The sequence below is a fragment of the Coregonus lavaretus genome (genome assembly GCF_964263955.1).
Source record: "Coregonus lavaretus genome assembly, chromosome: 1".
Lineage (NCBI taxonomy): Eukaryota > Metazoa > Chordata > Actinopteri > Salmoniformes > Salmonidae > Coregonus > Coregonus lavaretus.
The window spans coordinates 41,820,806-41,845,768 of record NC_139988.1 but is presented as its reverse complement, the minus strand read 5'-3'; the positions used below and the strand labels follow the sequence as shown (position 1 = coordinate 41,845,768).

The 24,963-nt window shown below is 43.4% G+C and overlaps 1 protein-coding gene across 2 annotated transcripts; it reads right to left on the bottom strand.

Moving 5' to 3' along the window:
- Positions 1 to 17,961: 17,961 nt before the first annotated feature.
- LOC311136855 (serine/threonine-protein phosphatase 2A 55 kDa regulatory subunit B delta isoform-like) lies at positions 17,962 to 24,752 on the bottom strand. Of its 2 annotated transcripts, XM_084171149.1 has the most exons (10): positions 24,593 to 24,752; positions 24,351 to 24,425; positions 22,494 to 22,591; positions 21,422 to 21,587; positions 21,227 to 21,339; positions 20,940 to 21,117; positions 20,628 to 20,792; positions 20,346 to 20,515; positions 19,736 to 19,827; positions 17,962 to 19,638 (listed from the first exon to the last, which is right to left on the bottom strand). In XM_084171149.1, the coding sequence occupies exons 1-10, from the start codon at positions 24,597 to 24,599 to the stop codon at positions 19,359 to 19,361; spliced, it is 1,344 nt and encodes a 447-aa protein (XP_084027275.1). In that variant the 5' UTR covers positions 24,600 to 24,752; the 3' UTR covers positions 17,962 to 19,358. The 2 variants fall into 2 exon arrangements, with proteins under 2 accessions (XP_084027275.1, XP_084027276.1); XM_084171150.1 differs by lacking the exon at positions 22,494 to 22,591 and having other exon boundaries at positions 24,593 to 24,744.
- Between the last annotated feature and the right edge of the window lie 211 nt (positions 24,753 to 24,963).

The window sequence follows — 24,963 nt, the reverse complement described above, 5'->3', positions numbered from 1 at the left end:
GGGGACAGTTCTACATAGAACCAATACATACAGTATATTAGGTAGCATTATGGTATTGGGAATTGGGTAGTCCAAGTTCTGCAAATGAGCTGCCAAGCATAGTCTCTACCAGTGGTGACCCGTCATTCAGGGCAGTTGGGGCAGAGCAAAAACAGGCCCCACAATTTTAGCAAAAAATAGTAATATTTATTTTTTGTTTTTTTGGGTGGGGGGTTGCCTGTTTTGCATGTTATTTTGGCATTCATATGTGTCACATATCACTTTTCAAACAATGTAAAAAATAAAAATAAAATCATTGAGTTAATAAAGCCTCCATACGAACATGGTCTCTTTTTTGCTTTCTTGAGTAAGGCAGCTCCAAAATGCAGGTGTTTCAGCCTAGCTCAGTGCTTTCTGTGGTGGTGGGGCAGCCAGCGGAAAATACGGAGCGTAGGGGTTGGTAATGTTCTCTAGTTGCGCCGTGATTGGCTCAGTGTTCTGTCACTCATGGGGACACTACGTCACTGCCAAATCTAAGGGTAGAGCTTTAATATTCAAGCCCCTTGGGTGCTGCCATAGAGTTACATTAGAAGTGCCCATCCACTGAAGGCTCAAGGTAATTGGCCACAGATAATGACATCAAATGACGTTATATCTACAGCAGCTTTGATTGGACTGATCATGTCAACGTCATACTTTCAAAATCTTAGCTAGCACTCATCATCATGAATCAAGTCAACAATCTACTGGCAAATCCTTTTTAATCCTTGTCATATGAAGAGAAATAACGAAGAGAAATTATAGATAAAACGTAACGGTGCTCATCCGCCATTGGAAATAAACATTACACAATAAGTTGGAAATCGCAAATTCAACAATGAGTGGTTTGGAAGGAATCAGTGGCTAACTACAAGCATTGCAAAGCAATCAATAGCCTGCTATTCAGTGGAGTGGGTGTGTGGTCCCAATTCTGGGTTTAAGGGTCTCTTTCCCAAGCTTAAAATGATAAACATTCAACATTGGCCATGCTGTCAATCCAGCATGATTTCTGCCGCGATCAAAACAACTTAACTCGGAACTGGGAAGTCTGACTTCAGTGATTTCAAGACAACTGGGAACTCGGGAAAAAATGAGCTCCGACTGGCAAAATACATTTTGAACGGTCATCCAACTCGGAATTGTAAGTCGGGAACACGGGGACTCTTTCTAGAGCTACGACCTGAAGATCACTGACGTAATCATGATTTGTCCTTGTTTTTTTCAGAGTTCCCAGATGTCTTGAAAGCACCTTAAATCCAGAGAATGCCAGACTTTGATGACAAAGTTTGATGAAAAAATTTGCCCACGAAGGACCGCCGCGCCACCTTCCTGTTCAAGTGAGCGCAACAAGGTGAGTCCAAAAATGTCTTGTATGCTGCTGCATATATGATGTAATATGCCAGGGAGATATGTATACTGTAGCTAAGAAAGTAATACCAAGTGTATGTTGTGTAGTAAGCTGTTAGTAGCCCATGTGCCTCACCCTAATAATTTGGTCTATTTTCTCCTCTTAATTTCACCAACTGTTCTGACTTGGTGGTGCACATGTAGCCTATAACCTGTTTTAGAGAAATGTAATCATCGAATATTGTAAGAGCTTTCATTGTCTGCGTATATGCCCCCTTTATTTATCCTACGGTTCTGACTTGGTGTACAGGGAGAACACTGTAAGAACGGCCCATGTTCTGAATTCTATCACTGAAAATTTCAAAAGTGCTGAACAAATAGTTATATTGACTACATCCGTCCTAGCTCGCTCATTAATGTCTTAATCGAAATTACGGATTGCCTCTTATCCACTTGTTTTCCCCTTATGCCATAGTTTGTACATCTCAGTTGTCAGTAGAAACCACATTTGTTCAAGCAAGTCAGCCATATCAGCTATGTTTATTTTAAAGGCAGTAAATGAAGCTGAATTAACTGTTTCGCTGCCAGACAAGGCTCAGCTGATAGCCAGGTATAGCAGTGGTAAGGTGTTGGGACTGCTGTTGGGACTCTGCTGTTGGGACAGCTTTATGTAGGCCCTAACAGTTTGTGGGCACCATTTGTCACCGTTATAGCGCAAATAATGTATTGTTTAGTGTTGTGTTGTGTTGTGTAGTGGCGTTACTGGCATACATCCCCCTAAAGTTAATTTTTTTGCCCCACCAAGATTTACATGCTAAAATCACCACTGGTATCTACTATGGAAGTGCTCATTTGTCTGCTTCCCTGCTGTGTGATGCTTGATAGATAAAAGAGCTCTACTAAATGAAATATAATTGTATTTGTCACATGCGCCAAATACAACAGGTAGACCTTACAGTGAAATACTTACTTACAAGCCCTTAACCAAAAATGCTGTTTCAAGAAAAATAGTTATTTACTAAAAATAAAATATTTACTAAATAAACTAAAGTAAAAAATAAAAGAGCAACAATAAAATAAACGAGGCTATATACAGGGGAAACCGGTACAGAGTCAATGTGTGGGGGTACAGGTTAGTCAAGGTAATTGAGGTAATATGTACATGTACGTAGGGGTAAAGTGACTATGCAAAGATAATAAACAGCGAGTAGCAGCAGCTTGGGGGTAGAAGCTGTTAAGAAGCCTTTTGGACCTAGACATGGCACTCTGGTACTGCTTGCCATGCGGTAGCAGAGAGAACAGTCTATGACTAGGGTGGCTGGAGTCTTTGGCAATCTTTAGGGCCTTCCTCTGACACCGGTATAGAGGTCCTGGATGGCAGGAAGCTCGGCCCCAGTGATGTACTGAGCAGTACGCACTACCCTCTGTAGCCATTGAGGCGAATATATTGATAAAAGTCACCTTGTCCTAGAGAGATTTACACGGTTATCAAAATGTCACGCCAGGGTAAGCCTACACAAAACACAGCCCTTATTTTAAGTGTTTCTAAAATCCCCTATGGGAAAAATGAATGGTGGAAAGACTATAGGAACCATTTCCCTATTTCGGCCACTAGGTTTTATGTGTATTATGACTCATACCGTGGTACTCTATAGAGAACACTCAGTCTCACACATCAGACTGTCCGCGTTTAACGGATTGTAGCAAATAACAAAAGTGCCCTTAGTCGGTTTTGTTTGATATAGGCCTATGCTTTGAAAGTTTGATAAATTATTCACTTTCACAAAGAACATCGAGCTTCCTCATCTGGTGTTATGCTGCGTTTGTAACCAAGTGGGAAGTGGGAATTTACCACTATAGTGTTAGGTACAGGACTCTAGATGGATAAAACCATCAGGAGGGATCAATCAGCCAATGAATTATACGCGCGAGCAAACATTCCAAAACTGTAGGTGACAGTAAATCGGCAACCTTGGCTTTATACCTGTTCGAACAACACTAGCTGGCAGTATGCACCCTTTCAGTTTGTTTGCCAACTCATAGATGTAGTAGAAAAATTGAATTGACTACTACAAAATGGAGATGGCCTCAATGGCGCTGCCCGTGCACTCACAGATGCCATAATGTGACATGCACTGAGTGTACAAAACATTAGGAACACCTGCTCTTTCCATGACATAGACTGACCAGGTGAATCCAGGTGAAAGCCATGATCCCTTATTGATGTCACATTTTAAATCCACTTCAATCAGTGTAGTTGAAGGGGAGAAGACAGGTTAAAGAAGGATTTTTAAGCCTTGAAACAATTGAGACATGGATTGTGTATGTGTGCCATTCAGAGGTTGAATGGGAAAGACAAAAGATGTAAGTGCCTTTGAACGGGGTATGGTAGTAGGTACCAGGCGCACCGGTTTGAGTGTGTCAAAAAAACATTGACCGTTTCAAGGGATTGTTAAATAAATAAACGATTTAGTTTAATATCATCACCTCTTGAAGGTTGCACACATTTAGCTCTATCATCAGAGTTATACAGCAAGTAACTGCATGCTTTTCATAATCAGTAAACATCAATTGATCATGTCAGATACTTGAGGGTAGCCGATGGATGGATTGGCCGTCTGGCAATTCTGGCAAATGCCAGAAGGACCATCTTTTATTAGGGTGGGCTGGAAAAACGAAAACGAAAATATAAATATAATAATAATGGACACGGCCTGTGGCCAATGAGCTAGTTTTTTAAATGAATTTTGTGCTATTTCTCTGTTGTCATAATCGTCTATATTAAGCATTTGGCTGACCAGTGGGCAAAGGCCGCTCCCCTTACCAAGATGGGCCAGCAAGGTTTTTTGATTGGCTGAGCTGGCACAAATTCATATTCAAAGTCAAACGCGCTTCATCAAAGAGAGTGAGACCCGCTCTGACTCTGTCGTCACTAAGTCAAAACAGAAAAACAGAAGGGTGGTGCTGAAAAAGTTAGAGACTAAAAAAGGGCTTGAGGCCGACGCTGCTAAATGTATGAAATTAACCAAATTATTTAGTAAAAGTTCTGGTTCTGCTGGGCCGAGTGCTATGTCTGTGAGAAATGACAGATCATCTACTGTGGTGCAGTCGAGGTAGGAAGAAAACAGAGAAAGACACACGCACGCCGACACAGATCATGTAGCCTACTGCTGCCAGTTAGGCCTAATATTTTGGCTGTATATTGTATGAATATATTTAATACCTACTATAGTAGCGTAATCAGGGAAGGGGGATTCGGGGCAACATTTAGACACTTGCAATATAGCCTAACAAGTCGTTAGATTGGCTTTTATAAAACATAGGTAAGGCAATAGCCATCTACTAGACATTTATACAGTGCTTTTTCGTAAACACAAGTCATCATGTATTACAATAAAGGTCAATTTGCGGACTGTCTATGTATTTTAATTGTTTTATCAATGTTTATTCGCTTCTGAATCGCAGTCTCTTTAGCCCAGTGAGTGAGTTTATGAACTATAGTAACAAGTGACTCTGGTGTTGGATTACATTACATAGCCACTGCACTGAAGGCTGGAAAGCCCGCCTATCTCCCACTTATTTCATTCGCTGAAAGGCCCGTCACTTCTTGGCAGAAATATACGTATACGCGCACGGCACTGTCAAACGAAGCACAATGCTGGAAATCTATCCGCATCCACATAATCTAGTCCCTAGACTTCCTGACAGGCCGCCCCCAGGTGGTAAAGGTAGGCAACAACACATCTGCCACGCTGATCCTCAATATGGGGGCCCCTCAGGGGTGCGTGCTTAGTCCCCACCTGAACTCCCTGTTCACCACGACTGCGTGGCCACGAACGATTCCAACACCATCATTAAGTTTGCCGACGACACAAAGGTGGTAGGCCTGATCACCGACAATGATGAGACAGCCTACAGGAAGGAGGTCAGAGACATGGCAGTGTGGGCAGTTTGGTGCCAGGACATCAACCTTGAGCAAGACGAAAGAGCAGATCGTGAACTACAGGAAAGTGGGGCCGAGCACGCCCCAATTCACATCGATGGGGCTGTAGTGGAGCAGGTCGAGAACTTAAAGTTCCTTGGCGTCCACATCACTGACAAACTATCACAGTCCAAACACACAAAGACAGTCGTGAAGAGGGAACGACAATGCCTATTCCCCCTCAGGAGACTGAAAAGATTTGGCATGGGTCCTCAAATCCTCAAAAAGTTATACAGCTGCACCATCGAGAACATCCTGACTGGTTGCATCACCGCCTGGTATGGCAACTGCTCGGCATCCAACTGCAAGGCGCTACAGAGGGTAGTGCGTACGGCCCAGTACATCACTGGGGCCAAGCTTCCTGCCATCCAGGACCTCTATACCAGGCGGTGTCAGAGGAAGTTCCTAAAAATTGTCAAAGACTCCAGCCACCCTAGTCATAGACTGTTCTCTCTGCTACCACATGGCAAGCGGTACCAGAGTGCCAAGTCTAGGTCCAAAAGGCTCCTTAACTGCTTCTACTCCTAAGCCATTAGAGTGCGAAACAGTTAATCAAATGGCTACCCGGACTATTTGCATTGACCCCCTTCTTTTTACGCTGCTGCTACTCGCTGTTTATTATCTATGCATAGTCACTTTACACCTATCTACATGTACATATTAACTAAATTACCTCGACTAACCTGTACCCGCGCACATTGACTCGGTAACAGTACCCTCTGTATATAGCCTCGTTATAGTTATTCTATTGTGTTACTTTTTTCCTTACTTTAGTTTATAATTTTAACTTTTATCGATTTTTTGGCAAATACTTTCTTACTTTAAAAACAAATCTGCATTGTTGGTTAAAGGCTTGTAAGTAAGCATTTCACGTTAAGGTCTACACCTGCTGTATTCGGCGCATGTGACAAAGACATTTTGATTTGATTTGACACTGTCATGAATGAAAAACCGAGGAGGGCGGCCGTTTCTGAGATACTGGTTCCGGCGTGCCTGGCACCACGCTCAAAGTCGCTTAGGTCACTCGTTTTGCCCATTCTAGCGTTCAATCGAACAGTAACTGAATGCCTCGATGCCTGTCTGTCGGCTTTATATAGCAAGCCATGGTCACGTGACTCACTGTCTGTGAGGTAGAAGGAATTGTGTACCTAATAAACTGAATAACTAGCTTACTAACATTTACAAATGTGTGAGTAATGATTAATAAATGGTGAGCAAATGGTTTGTAAATGCCTTATAAATGGTTTATTATGGACCCTTAAAATAAAGTGTTACCCTAGGATGTTCCTGGGCCCAGCACAAGCAATGTGGTCCCCTGGTCTTCTGGTCCCAGTGATGCTAGGCTTAGTAGCACAGACATCTCAGCTGCTGCTGCAGCAGTCAAGTGTAGTGGACATAGCAAGAAAACACAGAGAGAGAGAGCGAGAAAGAGCGAGAGAGACACACACACACACACACTGATACATCATTATATCTGGCTCTACAATGAGTATACCAAACACTACCAACACCTTCCTAATATTGAGTTGCGCGCACCCCCTATAATTATAACATAATCAGATATGTGTAGTTCTGACTATGCTCTTCAAGAGGTAATTATATTAAAACCAATTAGTTACAACATTTATTTAACAATCCCATGAAAACGGCATGTAGTTGTCAATGGTTTTAGCGGAGCTGGGGGTCTCCTTTCCCCCCAGCAGCCAAATCGAATGCTCTGCACGTATTGTAAAATGTTATTGATAATGGCCTATATGAGAGATCCTACCAAGTGGCGTGGCGAGAAGCTGTCTCCGCACCACGTGCTCTCACCACTGGTGTCCCCCAGGGCTCAGTTCTAGGCCCTCTCCTATTCTCGCTATACACCAAGTCACTTGGCTCTGTCATATCCTCACATGGCCTCTCCTATCATTGCTACGCAGACGACACACAACTAATATTCTCCTTTCCTCCTTCTGATAACCAGGTGGCGAATCGCATCTCTGCATGTCTGGCAGACATATCAGTATGGATGACGGATCACCACCTCAAGCTGAACCTTGGCAAGACGGAGCTGCTCTTCCTCCCGGGGAAGGACTGCCCGTTCCATGATCTCGCCATCACGGTTGACAACTCAGTTGTGTCCTCCTCCCAGACTGCGAAGAGCCTTGGCGTGACCCTGGACAACACCCTGTCGTTCTCCGCTAACATCAAGGCGGTGACCCGATCCTGTAGGTTCATGCTCTACAACATTCGGAGAGTACGACCCTGCCTTACACAGAAAGCGGCACAGGTCCTAATCCAGGCACTTGTCATCTCCCGTCTGGATTACTGCAACTCGCTGTTGACTGGGCTCCCTGCCTGTGCCATTAAACCCCTACAACTCATCCAGAATGCCGCAGCCCGTCTGGTGTTCAACCTTCCCAAGTTCTCTCACGTTACCCCGCTCCTCCGCACACTACACTGGCTTCCAGTTGAAGCTCGCATCTGCTACAAGACCATGGTGCTTGCCTACAGAGCTGTGCGGGGAACGGCACCTCCGTACCTTCAGGCTCTGATCAGTCCCTACACCCAAACGAGGGCATTGTGTTCATCCACCTCTGGCCTGCTGGCTCCCCTACCTCTGCTGAAGCACAGTTCCCGCACAGCCCAGTCAAAACTGTTCGCTGCTCTGGCACCCCAATGGTGGAACAAGCTCCCTCAAAACGCCAGGACAGCGGAGTCACTCACCACCTTCCGGAGACATTTGAAACCCCACCTCTTTAAGGAACACCTGGGATAGGATAAAGTAATCCTTCTACCCCCCCTTACCCCACCCCACCCCCCCAAATTAAAAAAAAAAAAAAAATATATATATATATATATATATTGTAAAGTGATTGTCCCACTGGCTATAAGGTGAATGCACCAATTTGTAAGTCGCTCTGGATAAGAGTGTCTGCTAAATGACGTAAATGTAAATGTAAATGAGATCACCATGATTTCACAATAGCAGGCAAATTTAGTTCCGGGTGGAGAAAGTCGTGTTCTGTGCATGGTTCTCTGCATGGTTGTGCTCTCTATTTACAAATCAGTAATCACATAATGTAATTGACAGTACGGTAAGGTGCCGGCAAAATTGACTTTCCAATAACATGAACCATTGTCAATGTTGCAGTGCAATTTAATGTTGTAATCTCGAAATTATCCATCTGATGACGGTAGTGAGGCACTACCTCCATTAGCTGGCTATGTGAGCTCCAGCTCAGCGTATGGCAGACTATGGAACCATCATCGGCAAAGGAAATATTTGTATGCTGATGTAGCTACCAAGCCATCTTATTAATTGAAAACGAGGGTTGTCTTTGCTTGTGTTACATGACAGATCTGCATTAATCTATGCATGCTGGCAAGATAGCAAATGCAATGACAAGGCATGGATAGCTAGCTACTGCACCCACTGGCAGGCAGCTTGAGGTCATTAAGTGTTCAAACAATATAGCTGAAAAATAACGATACAATAACTGGAACTCAGCTAGTTAGCTAGCTAGTTAGCTAGCTAGCTAGTTAGCTAGCTAGTTAGCTAGATAGTTAGCTAGCTAGTTGGGGGCTAGCTAACATTAGCTAGCTACTGTTTTTGCATAAATGCATGCTGCACAGTGTGGTGAAAATTGGATAAGTTAAAATACTGTGAGATAATTGTCATTATTTTCATTAATAGAACCGATTAGGTATCTATCCAACATTGCAATTAGAGCTAGAAAAAAAGACATACAAATACATGGATTTGCTAGCATACAGGTCAGCTGCAACCAAGGCAATGTAGCTTTGTAACTTAGCTAGCTAGCATTTCCTCCATGAACGAAGCAAACTAGCTTTCTAGCTGACAACCGAGTAAAATGGAGGCTTGATAACAAGAGTAGTGTTGATGATTTTAAAGAAATGTAAGAAAACTGACTATATTAATTATTCATTAGATAATCTAGCTAGTCCGACGGTGTCCCGCATATGGATTCCTATGCGTTCTCGAGTCCAGCTTTCCGACACTCGCAACACTGAACTACCAGAACGGCTTTGTTTACAAACATTCTGATTTGGTCTACAGCGAGGTACCGTGGCCAGCAATATGCTTACATCTTTTTGTTTTATTCCATAACAACAGGCTCAAGGATATGTTTCTGGTAGAGAGCCTTTGTCTGTAGTTACTATGGAGATAACACTACAACATTATCGCTCTGTCTACCCCAGCAGGACAGGCGCGTCTCAGCAGGATGTGACATCATGAGGTCACTACTACCGTTTGATGCTTGGCAGCCACACTGCAAATGTTGGTGATGCCTATAGCCTCGTCGCTCCTGGAGACCTGTACAGATTGGTCTGGTCTCTCGTTGCTGAAGGCGACATCCTGTACCACAAAAACATATTCACCAGCCCTCTGGTTTAACTATTTCTGAGAAACTTTTCTTCTTACCGATGGCAAATCTATAATCCGGAATGCTTTACATTGTGTGAAAATAAATGTTTATATCCAACTTTTCCAGAGTTTAAAGAATTCACACCATATCTCCCTAAAGGTGCACTGCCATCTGGGATCACGCGGTAATCTCACATGGCAACTACTATAGTTTATGGGGACTAGGGAGTGAGCTTTGGAAAATGAGCGTTTGGAAAATGTAGATTCGAACACAGGTTTTTATGTGGGCTGTCATGTGCCTTTTACTGATGAGTTGCTTCCTTCTGGCCACTCTACCGTAAAGGCCTGATTGTTGGAGTGCTGCAGAGATTGTTGTCCTTCTGGAAGGTTCTCCCATCTCCACAGAGGAACTCTGGAGCTCTGTCAGAGTGACCATCGGGTTCTTAGTCACTTCCCTGACCAACACCCTTTTCCCTCCCGATTGCTCAGTTTGGCCGGGCGGCCAGCTCTAGGAAGAGTTTTGGTGCTTCCAAATTTCTTCCATTTAAGAATGATGGAGGCCTCCGTGTTCTTGGGGACCTTCAATGCTGCAGAAATGTGTTTCTACCCTTCCCCAGATCTGTGCCTCGACACAATCTTGTCTCGGAGCTCTACAGACAATTCCTTCTACCTCATGGCTTGGTTTTTGCTCTGACATGCACTGTCAACTGTGGGACATTATACAGTGAGGGAAAAAAGTATTTGATCCCTGCTGATTTTGTACGTTTGCCCACTGACAAAGAAATGATCAGTCTATAATTTTAATGGTAGGTTTATTTTAACAGTGAGGGACTGTCACGAACGTTGAGAGACGGGTCGGACCAAGGTGCAGCGTGAAAAGCATACATGTTTATTAACTCAAATAAACATACAACAAAACAAGAAAACAACGTAACGTGAAGTCCAAAGGGCTATACACATACCAGCCTAACAGGAACAAGATCCCACAACTAAGGTAGGCAAACAGGCTACTTAAGTATGATCCCCAATCAGAGACAACGAGCGACAGCTGCCTCTGATTGGGAATTACACCCGGCCAAACATAGAAATACGACTACTAGAATCCTAAACATACAAATACTAACATAGATCCTCACGCCCTGACCAAACTAACTAAAGACGACCGGCCTCTCAAGGCCAGGGCGTGACAGTACCACCCCCCCAAAGGTGCGTACTCCGGCCGCACCAACCTGACTCATTAGGGGAGGGTCCGGGTGGGCATTCAGCCTCGGAGGCGGATCCGGCTCCGGGCGTGATGACCTCTCCCTCTCTGCCTCCCCATTGCGCCCCTGGTCTGGTCTGGACCTCGGCGCGATGCTTCCCCTCTCCTTCCTCCCACGATGCAGCAAGCCCTGTCTGGACCCTGGTGTGGGAGACCCCGAACCTGGAGAGGGGCTGACGTCTGGGCCTGGATCGGCAATCCCCCCACGATGCACCAAGCCCTGTCTGGACCGTGGTGTGGGAGACCCCAAACCTGGAGAGGGGCTTACGTCTGGACCTGGATCGGCAATCCTCCTGCGATGCACCAAGCCCTGTCTGGACCCTGGTGTGGGAGGCCCCGACCCCGGAGAGGGGCTGACTTCTGGGTCTGAAGTGGAGCCGCCGACAGGAGCTGAACTGGCCCCCGGTGGAGCGGACTGCTCTGGCTCCGACGTGGAGCAACCGGCCGGAGCTGGACAGGACCCCGGTGGAGCGGACTGCTCTGGTTCCAGCGTGGAGCAGCTGACCGGAGCTGGACTGGACCCCGGTGGAGCGGAACGCTCTGGCTCCGGCGTGGAACAGCCGACCGGAGCTGGAATAGGCACCGGTGGAACAGGCCGGGCTGGACTGGGGACAAGCACCACTGGTTTGTTGCGGGGAGCAGGCATGGGCCGTGCCGGACTGGAGACACGCACCACTGGTTTGGTGCGGGGAGCAGGCACGGGCCGTACCGGACTGGGAACACGCACCACAGGTCTGGTGCGAGGAGCAGGAACAGGCCGGGCCGGACTTGGGACACGCACCACTGGTCTGGTGCAAGGAGCAGGCACAGGACGTACCAGACTGGGAACACGCACCACTGGCTTGGTGCGAGGTGCAGGCACGGGCCGGGCCGGACTGGAGACCCGCACCACTGGCCTGATGCGGGTAGCAGGTACGGGGCGTACCGGGCTGGCGACACGCACCACTGGTTTGGTGCGAGGACCAGGGACGGGCCGTACTGGACTGGGAACACGCACCACTGGCTTGGTGCGGGGAGCAGGTACGGGGCGTACCGGGCTGGCGATACGCACCACTGGTTTGGTGTGAGGAGCAGGGACGGGTCGTACTGGACTGGAAACACGCACCACTGGCTTGGTGCATGGAGCAGGAACGGGCCGGGCCGGACTGGGAACACGCACCGCTGGCCTGGTGCGGGGAGCAGGTACGGGCCGTACCGGGCTGGCGACACGCACCACTAGTTTGGTGCGAGGAGCAGGGACGGGCCGTACTGGACTGGGAACACGCACCACTAGCTTGGTGCGAGACGCAGGCACGAGGTGTACCGGACTGGGAACTGTCGTTAGAGATCTCCGACTGTACCAGTCTTTTACTCTCCGCGCCCCGTCCTCCTCCAGTGAGGACTCCTCCTTGAGCCCCCACGAGTGCAGTGGTCGGGGCTCTTCTCTATCGATGCCCGACCACCCTTTTAGCCCCCCAAAAATATTTTCTTGGGGCTGTCTCTCGAGCTTCCTCCTCGGCCGGCGCCTTCTGTGTTGCCGTTGCTCCTCTCTAACCCAGGCTTCCTCTGTCTGATCTCCTCCCATGTCCAAGATCCCTTACCATCCAGGATCTCCTCCCATGTCCAGGATGTCTGCTCCTGGCCACGCTGCTTGGTCCTCGTTTGGTGACGTTTGGTAACTCGAACCTTCAGCTCCCTACACAGATTTTCTATGGGATTAAGGTCTGGAGACTGGCTAGGCCACTCCAGGACCTTAATGTGCCTCTTCTTGAGCCACTCCTTTGTTGCCTTGGCCGTGTGTTTTGGGTCATTGTCATGCTGGAATACCCATCCACGACCCATTTTCAATGCCCTGGCTGAGGGAAGAAGGTTCTCACCCAAGATTTGACGGTACATGGCCCCGTCCATTGTCCCTTTGATGCTGTGAAGTTGTCCTGTCCCCTTAGCAGAAAAACACCCCCAAAGCATAATGTTTCCACCTCCATGTTTGACGGTGGGGATGGTGTTCTTGGGGTCATAGGCAGCATTCCTCCTCCTCCAAACATGGCGAGTTGAGTTGATGCCAAAGAGCTCGAATTTGGTCTCATCTGACCACAACACTTTCACCCAGTTCTCCTCTGAATCATTCAGATGTTCATTGGCAAACTTCAGACGGGCCTGTATATGTGCTTTCTTGAGCAGGGGGACCTTGCGGGCGCTGCAGGATTTCAGTCCTTCACGGCGTAGTGTGTTACCAATTGTTTTCTTGGTGACTATGGTCCCAGCTGCCTTGAGATCATTGGCAGGGTCCTCCCGTGTAGTTCTGGGCTGATTCCTCACCATTCTCATGATCATTGCAACTCCACGAGGTGAGATCTTGCATGGAGACTCAGGCCGAGGGAGATTGAAAGTTATTTTGTGTTTCTTCCATTTGCGAATAATCGCACCAACTGTTGTCACCTTCTCACCAAGCTGCTTGGCGATGGTCTTGTAGCCCATTCCAGCCTTGTGTAGGTCTACAATCTTGTCCCTGACATCCTTGGAGAGCTCTTTGGTCTTGGCCATGGTGGAGAGTTTGGAATCTGATTGATTGATTGCTTCTGTGGACAGGTGTCTTTTATACAGGTAACAAACTGAGATTAGGAGCACTCCCTTTAAGAGTGTGCTCCTAATCTCAGCTCGTTACCTGTATAAAAGACACCTGGGAGCCAGAAATCTGTCTGATTGAGAGGGGGTCAAATACTTATTTCCCTCATTAAAATGCAAATAAATTTATAACATTTTTGACATGCGTTTTTCTGGATTTCTTTGTTGTTATTCTGTCTCTCACTGTTAAAAAAAACCTACAATTAAACTTATAGACTGATCATTTCTTTGTCAATAGGCAAACGTACAAAATCAGCAGGGGATCAAATACTTTTTTCCCTCACTGTATATACAGTGGGGGAAAAAAGTATTTAGTCAGCCACCAATTGTGCAAGTTCTCCCACTTAAAAAGATGAGAGAGGCCTGTAATTTTCATCATAGGTACACGTCAACTATGACAGACAAATTGAGAAAAAAAAACAAAGAAAATCACATTGTAGGATTTTTAATGAATTTATTTGCATATTATGGTGGAAAATAAGTATTTGGTCACCTACAAACAAGCAAGATTTCTGGCTCTCACAGACCTGTAACTTCTTCTTTAAGAGGCTCCGCTGTCCTCCACTCGTTACCTGTATTAATGGCACCTGTTTGAACTTGTTATCAGTATAAAAGACACCTGTCCACAACCTCAAACAGTCACACTCCAAACTCCACTATGGCCAAGACCAAAGAGCTGTCAAAGGACACCAGAAACAAAATTGTAGACCTGCACCAGGCTGGGAAGACTGAATCTGCAATAGGTAAGCAGCTTGGTTTGAAGAAATCAACTGTGGGAGCAATTATTAGGACATGGAAGACATACAAGACCACTGATAATCTCCCTCGATCTGGGGCTCCACGCAAGATCTCACCCCGTGGGGTCAAAATGATCACAAGAATGGTGAGCAAAAATCCCAGAACCACACAGGGGACCTAGTGAATGACCTGCAGAGAGCTGGGACCAAAGTAACAAAGCCTACCATCAGTAACACACTACGCCGCCAGGGACTCAAATCCTGCAGTGCCAGACGTGTCCCCCTGCTTAAGCCAGTACATGTCCAGGCCCGTCTGAAGTTTGCTAGAGTGCATTTGGATGATCAAGAAGAGGATTGGGAGAATGTCATATGGTCCGATGAAACCAAAATATAACTTTTTGTTAAAAACTCAACTCGTCGTGTTTGGAGGACAAAGAATGCTGAGTTGCATCCAAAGAACACCATACCTACTGTGAAGCATGGGGGTGGAAACATCATGCTTTGGGGCTGTTTTTCTGCAAAAGGACCAGGACGACTGATCCGTGTAAAGGAAAGAATGAATGGGGCCATGTATCGTGAGATTTTGAGTGAAAACCTCCTTCCATCAGCAAGGGCATTGAAGATGAAACGTGGCTGGGTCTTTCAGCATGACAATGATCCCAAACACACCGCCCGGGCAACGAAGGAGTGGCTTCGTAAGAAGCATTTCAAGGTCCTGGAGTGGCCTAGCCAGTCTCCATATCTCAACCCCATAGAAAATCTTTGGAGGGAGTTGAAAGTCTGTGTTGCCCAGCGACAGCCCCAAAACATCACTGCTCTAGAGGTGATCTGCATGGAGGAATGGGCCAAAATACCAGCAACAGTGTGTGAAAACCTTGTGAAGACTTACAGAAAACGTTTGACCTGTGTCATTGCCAACAAAGGGTATATAACAAAGTATTGAGAAACTTTTGTTATTGACCAAATACTTATTTTCCACCATAATTTGCAAATAAATTCATAAAAATTCCTACAATGTGATTTTCTGGATTTTCTTTTCTCATTTTGTCTGTCATAGTTGATGTGTACCTATGAGGAAAATTACAGGCCTCTCTCATCTTTTTAAGTGGGAGAACTTGCACAATTGGTGGCTGACTAAATACTTTTTTCCCCCACTGTATATATATATACAGTGCCTTGCATAAGTATTATATATACAGTGCCTTGTCTTCACTATTATTCTACAATGTAGAAAATAGTCAAAATAAAGAAAAACCCTTGAATGAGTAGGTGTCCAAACTTTTGACTGGTACTGTGTGTGTGTGTGTGTGTGTGTGTGTGTGTGTGTGTGTGTGTGTGTGTGTGTGTGTGTGTGTGTGTGTGTGTGTGTGTGTGTGTGTGTGTGTGTGTGTGTGTGTGTGTGTGTGTGTGTGTGTGTGTGTAATATATATATATATAAACTGTAAAGTAATGAGTGACCATTTTTAGAAAATCATGGGACAAAGTCTTTGGTTGCATGCTATTTTATGTCAATCATATAACTAACTGATCATGGTCTTATCCACCATTTATTGGAAATATTTAGCAATTAAAAGTAATCGTTTCACAGCAGACCTAAAGTCATTGGAGATGCAGCTGAGAGAGAGTGTATTTTTCTGATTAATTGTAGAGATCAGTCTCAAACCTGCAGCACCCATCCCACGCCAATTGCTCAACTTTCACATAGAGGTTACTAGGTCACACCCAGTTCAAACCACATTTGAAATATAAAATACAATCAAATGTGGCTTGTTTATTAAGTGTTCTGCCTTGCAATAATGCATACCATAAAATAACTAATTAAAAAACCAGCAAATGCTTACATAGGTTTTGATACAAAAATAACAATAAATGCTATTTAGTACTATAATGGTATTTACTAACATATTATTACTAAAATAGTTTTAAAACGTTTTCTAGGCTACCCTACCCTAGAATTGGGGTTGTGGCTAGGGTTACCATCTGTTCAGGCTTAGGGTTAAGGCTAAAATAGGTTTTTACCTAGGGCTAGAGTTAGGGTTAAGGCTAAAATAGGTTAAACCTAGGGCTAGGGTTAGGGTTTTTAAGGCAAAAAAAACAGTATGGGTTTATAGCACTCTTTCTCCTCCTCGTGGCGATCTGCAGGTACTACACACCTCATTCGCAACACTCGCTGGGCTCATAATCTGCGGTAGCAACTGTGTCAGATCTACAAATCAATGCGCTAGACCATACATTTGGTTTGCAACTCTGTGAACCTGCGTAGCATCCGCTCAATTCGATGCCTACAAATGCATATCAAATTACACAGCAGTCATTTAAAACCAACAAATCGTAAGAAAAATTGTTATTTCTTCATAAAGAAATGTCTTCTGGAGGTTTAAATTTGCAGCCATGATGAATTTTTACTTAAATCAAATTAACATTCTTAATGACCTTTCTTTGCTATTCTGTCTTCTTCTCAGGATATACATTGGGAGACATCTCAGCACATACAGCACCTACTGAAGCTGACGCTGCATTCTGACACCGGTCACACCTGCTGTGACTCAATACAGCTGGCATGCCTTCAAATGGGACGACTTCGGAATCAAGGGAGAAGGGGTTGATGTTGCGTTCTCCATTTTAGCTGATTGCCTCAAATCTTATCTTCTAAACCTTGGTGAATGCTGTGTACTGCTTCTTTCTCCCAGAAATGCCTTGAATCAGGAACTGCTTTGTGCTGCCTTGTTCCTCTCACTATTTAGAATGTTGTTTTATATGGCTTCCAATCTGCATTCTTGTTTATCTCATTTTCTTTTGCATATCGAGTTTTTGGTTTACCTGATTGTTATGCTCAAGGGAATGATTAATGTGAATGAATATTAATTGTGAAATAATTTCCTGCACTAATTTTCTTTGAATAAAGCTGAGGTTGTGAATCAATTCCGTGCAACATGTGAATGGAATAATACGGCATGCAATTTGCAAGACTGTTTAAACTATTTGAGCAGTCATGGTGAAAAAAAAATATTTTTTCTTCTCATTATACAGTATGTTCCACAGATAAAACCAAAGACTGTAAATGTTTTATTTGGTTACAACTTATTTTATTCTTATGTCAGCTGGTGCTTACTATATCTGGTATCTACAATATAGGGTAAGAAGTGGTACTTTCAGGTATCCCAAAACATTGCCTAGTGCCACATCTGCAGTGATGCTTGTTTCAAAGCTTCCCAAAGACACAAACATGTTATGTAATTACCACACAGTTTTAAAGTAAATACCAGCTAAATACACTGAAATAAGATGGTCATACAAAAATTGGAGACATTGTTATAGACATTCATATAATAAAGAACTTGATCGTTTCACTACTTACATTGTACTTTTTCAGCACTCATTTACATTTGTTATTTAGCAGACGCTCTTATCCAGAGTGACTTACATGAGCATTTAGGGTTAAGTGCCTTGCTCAAGGGCACAGACAGATTTTTCACAGTCTCGGGATTCAAACCAGCAACGTTCTTAACCGCTAGGCTACCTACCGCATTTGAAATCAATTCCCTCATTTTCTTTGAACACTGCAACTTACTGAATAGACATCTACAGTATGCCATCGGACTCATTTTATATTTTTAAATGAATGGAGGCATAATACAGATGAACATGATTCGATTTTATTTAACTTTGGTCAACATAAACAAGCGAATACATTGCCACCATGTTAAGAATGATTCAATAGAGAAATGCTTTATTACCAGTGTTCCTGTTTTGAATGTAATGAGTACGTTTGTCGATTCAACCTTCATTTTTGCATTGATTACTTGGAAAACAAAGTATGCAGTTTTGATTTTAGTGGCATCCCACTAAATGATTTAAGGGCACATGTAAGAGGCTTGTCTGAATGTCCTCTTACTACACGAATAACCATCAACTTTCCATGTTTCGGAGGCACTCTGTATATCAATAGGTCTGTATGGTGTGCAGTACTCTTCCTCTGGCTAATTATTTACCTGGTGTTTTCACAGACAGCCACAAATAGCAGCAGTAATGAGAAATCTATAAAATAGAATTTAAAAATAATGCACATAAGGTTTGTAAAACATTTGGGGACATAACCAGTAGCTGTCATTGATAGACGTAGGTATTAAGGCTGCAGATTCCCTTTGTCTTGCGTCTCCTCCCATGAAGTTTCCAGCCTGTATCTTAAATGAGAACAACACTGAAATAAATATCTCTACACTTGCACATGATCTGTCTCAAATGGTGGTTCTAAAACTTCAGAGTAGTTCCTTTGGAGATAGCTTGAGAGAACTACTCAAAAGACCGCAGTGTAACAAATTCTTTCCCCACCTCTACAACATAAAAACATGCAAAGCAATTAAGAACATGATTTAATACAGTTTTAAATATTAAAACACATAGCTGTAGTTTTAGTTACTTTTATTAAGTGGATGACACCATAAAGGTGTACTTGAATAGATACAGTCAGTGAGATTACCATGTCTGGGGGATAAATTGGGGATAGGAGGGAGTGGGTGGAGAAAAGGTCCACTTTCCAAATTCACGACCTGTTGCAAGTGCTTTGGCCTGAATGCATGGTCAATGGGGGAATGTTAACAGGTAGGCCTAAAACCCACAAAATATCATGTTTCAGAAAGGCCCAAAAGGGGGTGTTATAACAATGACAAGGGGTCATTTTCAGGGCTTTCCATAGTTTGGTTGTTAGATTATGAAATGAAGGCTGAAAATGTCAACACAAACACCAATGTTCAAGAGTTTGACCTCTTGGGAGTGCCGTTCCACTCATTCAACGTAAGGTGGGCTCTCAGGGTCCGATCAATGCCCTGGCACCGATTCACCCAAGGCAAAATCAACCTCCGACTCAAAATAAAACAGGCAGACCAATCAACCTCCTGCAGCAACAAAAGGAGAAAAGTGCCTTCAACTTCACCAGGAGGACGATAGGGCTGTTAGTTGCTGTTACAGATAAACCACTAGGCTTAACTACGCAGGAACAGTAAAGCCTTGTCCTCAGGATGGAGCCCAATTCTTTTTTTAGTTGATCTTATCCTGGAAAATGTACAGGTTGTTGGTGGCCGCCACAGCGATTACATTTTCTTTGGGGTGCCAGGCGGTGTGCAGGATCTTCTTGTTGAAGTCCAGGCTGTCCACGCTGATTTCGTCTTTCTTCCTCTTGCCACCGGTGGAGACTTTGCGGGGTTTGAGTGTGCCATGCGGTTTGCTGCTCTCCCTGGAGGCCTCCAGTGTAATGTCCTTCCTGGTGTTGCGGTCAAACATCCGGAAGAAGTTGTTGTAGGAGCCAGTCATGATGGCACTGAGAAATGAAAGAAACAGTGGATCATTTATAATTAAACTTACAAAGAACAACATAGTAGTTGCAGATTGCCTTAAACAGAGAAAGGGTTTCTTACCTGTCGCTACCGTTCCAGCAGCACTCAAACTTGTCGAAGATGCAGTCATTTTCATACAATGAGCAGAGCTTGCTGCGAAGGTATTCGTGAACCTGGACGGGAGAACATTGATTAGTGTAAAAGGAAAATAATTGCATCTTTCCAACTATTTCTATACACCTAACTTGATAATTGTGGGTAAGCAGACCACACTGAAAATGATGTTAGTTGTAGTGTTATCACTAAGAAGAGCAAGGTAGGTACCTGATAGTGATTGGGCAAAAAATGAATAGTTACATATCGTGATATTTTTTTGTTGACAATATCTAATATCGTATCGAAAATATCGCAACTTTATTTTTGCGCTAGTTGGCTGTACCTGCACCAAAACTCCAGTATCTTTCCTTCATAGCTTGTTCTTCATCTTATTTTTAAATAGGGAATTTATTTTTTTGCAGTTTTGCACCATCACTGACCAAAACTAATTTTCTCATGGCTCTCTCGTCTCTATGCAGCAGAACATCGAATCGCAATACATATAGAATCGTGAGAACTGCAATACATATCGTATCAGCACCTAAGTATTGTGATATTGTATCGTGAGGTCCCTGACACTTCCCAGCCCTAGTACCTGATATGTCTCGACTGGCCTGTTCTCCATGTTGAGGTCCCACACCTTGACGGAGAGGTAGTCCCGTGTCATCATGTAGCGCCCGCTGTGACTGAACTTCACGTCAGAGATGGACGAGATGATCTCAGAGAAGAACGACCTGCTGCTTGGATCCTCAGGCTCCTCAAAGACTAAAATCACAAACATGGAGAGAGATACTCAAAATGACAGAAAATCTAAGCTCATTTATCTGTGAATGAACATCATTTAGAATGCAGAGAATAAGCCTCTATGGATACTCACACTTAGTGTGCCTATCGCAGAGTGCTGCTGCTCGCATGTCACAGAGGCGTATGGTGCCTTTGCTACTGCTGTACACAAATACATTGCATTGGTTTGGCTGGCACTCAGCAGCTGTGATCACCTCTGTCAGTTCCTCCATGTTAGCAGGCTTGATGTCTACAATGTCTGAGAACACACTGTTAAGGAAATTAACTGAAATGAGTCTAAAGGCTCATATAGGCTAACAGGGTAGTTCGGACAAAGCAAACATTTGCATCTAAAAGTCATGACGCTGAAGACTTCAGGACTGCTAACTTTTCAGACAAAGGATACTAAAGCTTCTGTCAGTGATTTCCAAGTGCCATAGGTTAATTCTTAGGTCATCAGCGGAGATGTACGTTTGATGATCGCTATTTACAGAAATTGAATTAATATGATACGTGTGAGCGTTGGCAAACACCCTCCGAGAACTTGCTTCTACCATGAGATCCATGGGCATCAGCACTGGTACCTATAAACACAGGACAGATTTAGAGGTGGAAGCGATAAGCATGTTGAGTGTGTTTGTTATTGTATAGTGTTTGCTGAAATCTTAAAAGGTAAAGCAACATTAAACCAACCCGCAGGGAGGTAATTCTAAAGGGATCCCTGAGACGTCCATCTTCATCTTTCAAGTTGTAACCCTCAGCCCGCTTGTCTCGTTCACTGATTTTCCACAATTTGATCGTTTTATCTGTACAAAACAAAACTGTGTATGTTGAGGCTGAAGATAACCTAACAAAAAGCTTAGTAGGTTCAAGCAAAAATGTTCTTACCATTTGTTGATAGCAGAAAGTGAGCCGAGTTTTGTTGGGGTAACCATCTTATTTTGTTAATTTTTTCCTCAATTTCTAAACTTTTCAAGTAGTCAAATTCAGGTTCGTGACTCTGAAATGTGCTATAGACGTTGTATTCTCCTCGCAGGTGTGGCCGATTTTTACACTGAAAGAGAAAAGTAGATGTGCACTGCGTGTCAAACTTGGATATTAAACATGTTTTATATTTAGAATTTCATCCTGTGCATTTCTTTCCATAACAACCTATCATAGCTGACGCCAAACTGTATGTCAGTAACCAGGTTTCCATCCAACCTTTTTATGCGAGTAAAGCACGACTGATAAAAAAAAACACATAATTACAGGTCTGACGGAAACAGCAAATTTAGCGGTCAATTTTCCAAATGTCGACAAAACAAAATACGCTAGACAAGGTGGGATCTTTGTGTCGGTAAAATGTATTATGTGAGAAAAGGCGGTGGAAACGCTTTCATGCGAAAATACTAATATAGTAACCATCATATCGAAGTAGACTTGGGAGTCACGCAATGACATGTGTGGTCCTCCAAGTACGACTCAGAAAAGCATGCAGTTTATTAGGCTGCAGATGAAATAAGTTATGATTAACTTTACAGGGTGGTGAAAGTAAAAGGTGATGAGCTTGATGCTACTTTCCAATAAGTCTGCTGTTTGACAAATAAAAATAATCTTGCTCTTTTCATAATATTCTCATCATATAGCCTAGGCTATCCCGCATGGTATCTGCAAGCTGTAGAGCGTACGTGCCAATACCAGAGTGGGCACATTCGCTATAACGCACAATTTTTTGTGACAAAACCATCACTAGAGTTGAAAATGGGTTGGAAACTGGTGCATGGGAATTTAACCGCAAAAGTAATTTTTATGTGCACTGTCATCACGCACAGCCTTTTATCCGCAACAAGTCAATTTGATGGAATCTCTGGTGGGAAAATGCGGATTTAGAATATTTACATGAAAATCTGTCGCCAATTGGATGGAAACTTAGCTACTGTTTATGAAAATAAATGTAGTTGGTAATTATAAAATTCACCTCCTGTTCATGTTGAAATATGACAACTCTGCCTCCCTTGTCTCCAGTTGCTAGAAACTCTCCAGAATGGTTGAATTCAACCGTTGAGATTATATCAGCTGAAAGGAGGACATTCTGGAGCATGATTAAGTGTATAAGGGTTGTCCTTATACAATAGATACACGTCAGCAAAAGGACAACACCTGGTAAAAAAAACAATCATGGTGCAACTTTCACGGGTGCACACTATGCAATGTAGTCGACAGAGCAGCTTGTGCATTTCTACCTCTGCATCCCTGAAAATAGTTGCTATATCAGTCAACCCAGGAAAATGACTTTGAAAGAATCAAACACACAAATGACTCCCTCCCTACTGCATCAGAATGTATGCCGCGTTCAAAACAACTGGGAACTCTGAAATCTCAGACTTCCGACTTCAGTGCGTTCAAGACAACAGGGAACTCAGGGAAAAAAACTAGCTCCGACTGGGAAAATCATTTTGAATGGTCATCCAACTCAGAATGCCAAGTCGGAAACTCTGGCATCTTTTTTAGAGCCCAGACTTTCCGACCTGAAGATCACGGACTTCATGATTTGACTTTGTTTTTTTTGTTCGAGTTCACAGTTGTCATGAAAGCACCATTTGCATTTACATTTTAGTCATTTAGCAGACGCTCTTATCCAGAGCGACTTACAGTTAGTGAGTGCATACATTATTTTTTTTCATACACCAGTAGTTTATCATACAGATATGTGCTCACAAACAAAGTGAGGGAAACACTCTTTAAAACAACTCAGATATTACCCGTCCAACGAAAGTATTTGTAAATATATTATAACTATTTATGAGAAATTTACATTTTGTCAATCTGGGCCAGAATCACTTGGGCATTTATATTTCCAATGTGTGTATGTGACTATGTTCTGGGTGGATCTTCGGCTGGGCTTGGGTAAAATATTTGGTAGGGACATCATCTGCAAGCTTGTGAGGTTCTTTTTGTTTTTTGATAATCCAAGATTCTCCAGTAACAAAAAATATGTGATTAATTTGATTATAATTATTGCTAAATATTACATCCCATAAAATGTATTTTTAAAATAAAAAAACATCCTATTCAATATTTTTCATGGTAGATTTAAATAATTACTTTACCACATTGAATCTTATGCTCTGTAACAATATGAAGGCAATGAAATCAATTGATACCCTAAGCTATTTAAATTTGTTTTAATGTAAAAACCCTGTATGTGTTTCTGTTTTTGTGTTTATCTGTTGGTGATGTTGTGTAACCATTTTTAAGAAGGATGTATAGATTTTTGTAACACATTTGAATTTGTATCCTTCAAAATTTATAGAATTTCAACAAGAAAAAAAGAAACAAACGTATACTGCCATGTTCCCGACGCAGACCTTTGACGTCATTGACAAATCGCTCCCACTAGCTAGCTTAATAACTACGCTAGCAAGATGACTCGTTAGTTTACGACAGTACGTTTATCTTACTAGCCTACATAAATTACAATATTTAAGACGTACTCTGACTGCCTAATTCGTATTACATGTTACATACATGTGCGGGACATAAGTTACTGGGGACAGTTGTTTGGGTAGTTATAACGTTAGCCGACTGTAAGCAAGAGAAGCTAGCTAACGTTAGCTAGCTAGTTAGAAAAACAAACTCCGCGTTGCCCAGGAGTGCTGCTCATATACATGCACAGTGTCATCACTTCTTTGTTCTTGAAAAAATTGTCAGTCAAAGGCGTCGTTGGTGGAAGAATAAGTTAGCGCCTCAGTATCACATTTTAGCTCAAACACTTAACGGTCAGCTACCTACCTAACTTAGCTAGTTAGCAAGCTGTCATTAGCTAGTTACTCACCTTCCGCAACATCTTCATCTATTGCCCCCTTCACTTGTGAGAAACACCACTGAAAATCATTTCCACCGACAACTCCTGCATAACAACAATATTGGAATCATTAGCGCCAGTTCACCAACCGATTTAGAGTCAAATTATGTGTTGTCAGTAAACGCTAGCTAGCCAAGTTAAACTTGCATTCAGGCCACACAGCAACGAGTGAGTGGTATGGGGACCATTTCCTGGCTACAAAAGTAGCTTACCTGCCATTGTTTCATTTAGCAGCGTTGGCTATTACTGAACACCGCTTATTCAACCAATGCAACTTGCGTGATGTAAAAAATAGTCAACATCCACAGGCAAAGTGAGGAGTCGGGATCAGATCACGGAAATCGTCTGTGATTTTTTTCCATTCAAAATGGCGCACATTTCGTGACACAATGACGTCATTTCGACATGCCTCCAAGCATCTTTCAGGTATCTATCCAGGCCCCCAACCATCCATCCATCTTCTTCGATGAGGTTGAATGGCGGTTGGCATTCAATAAATGTTGCATTACCGCCACCAACTAAACTGGAGTATATCTCCCTTATACTTGGCTTGGATTTTTTAAATAAACCAACAAATACTCTA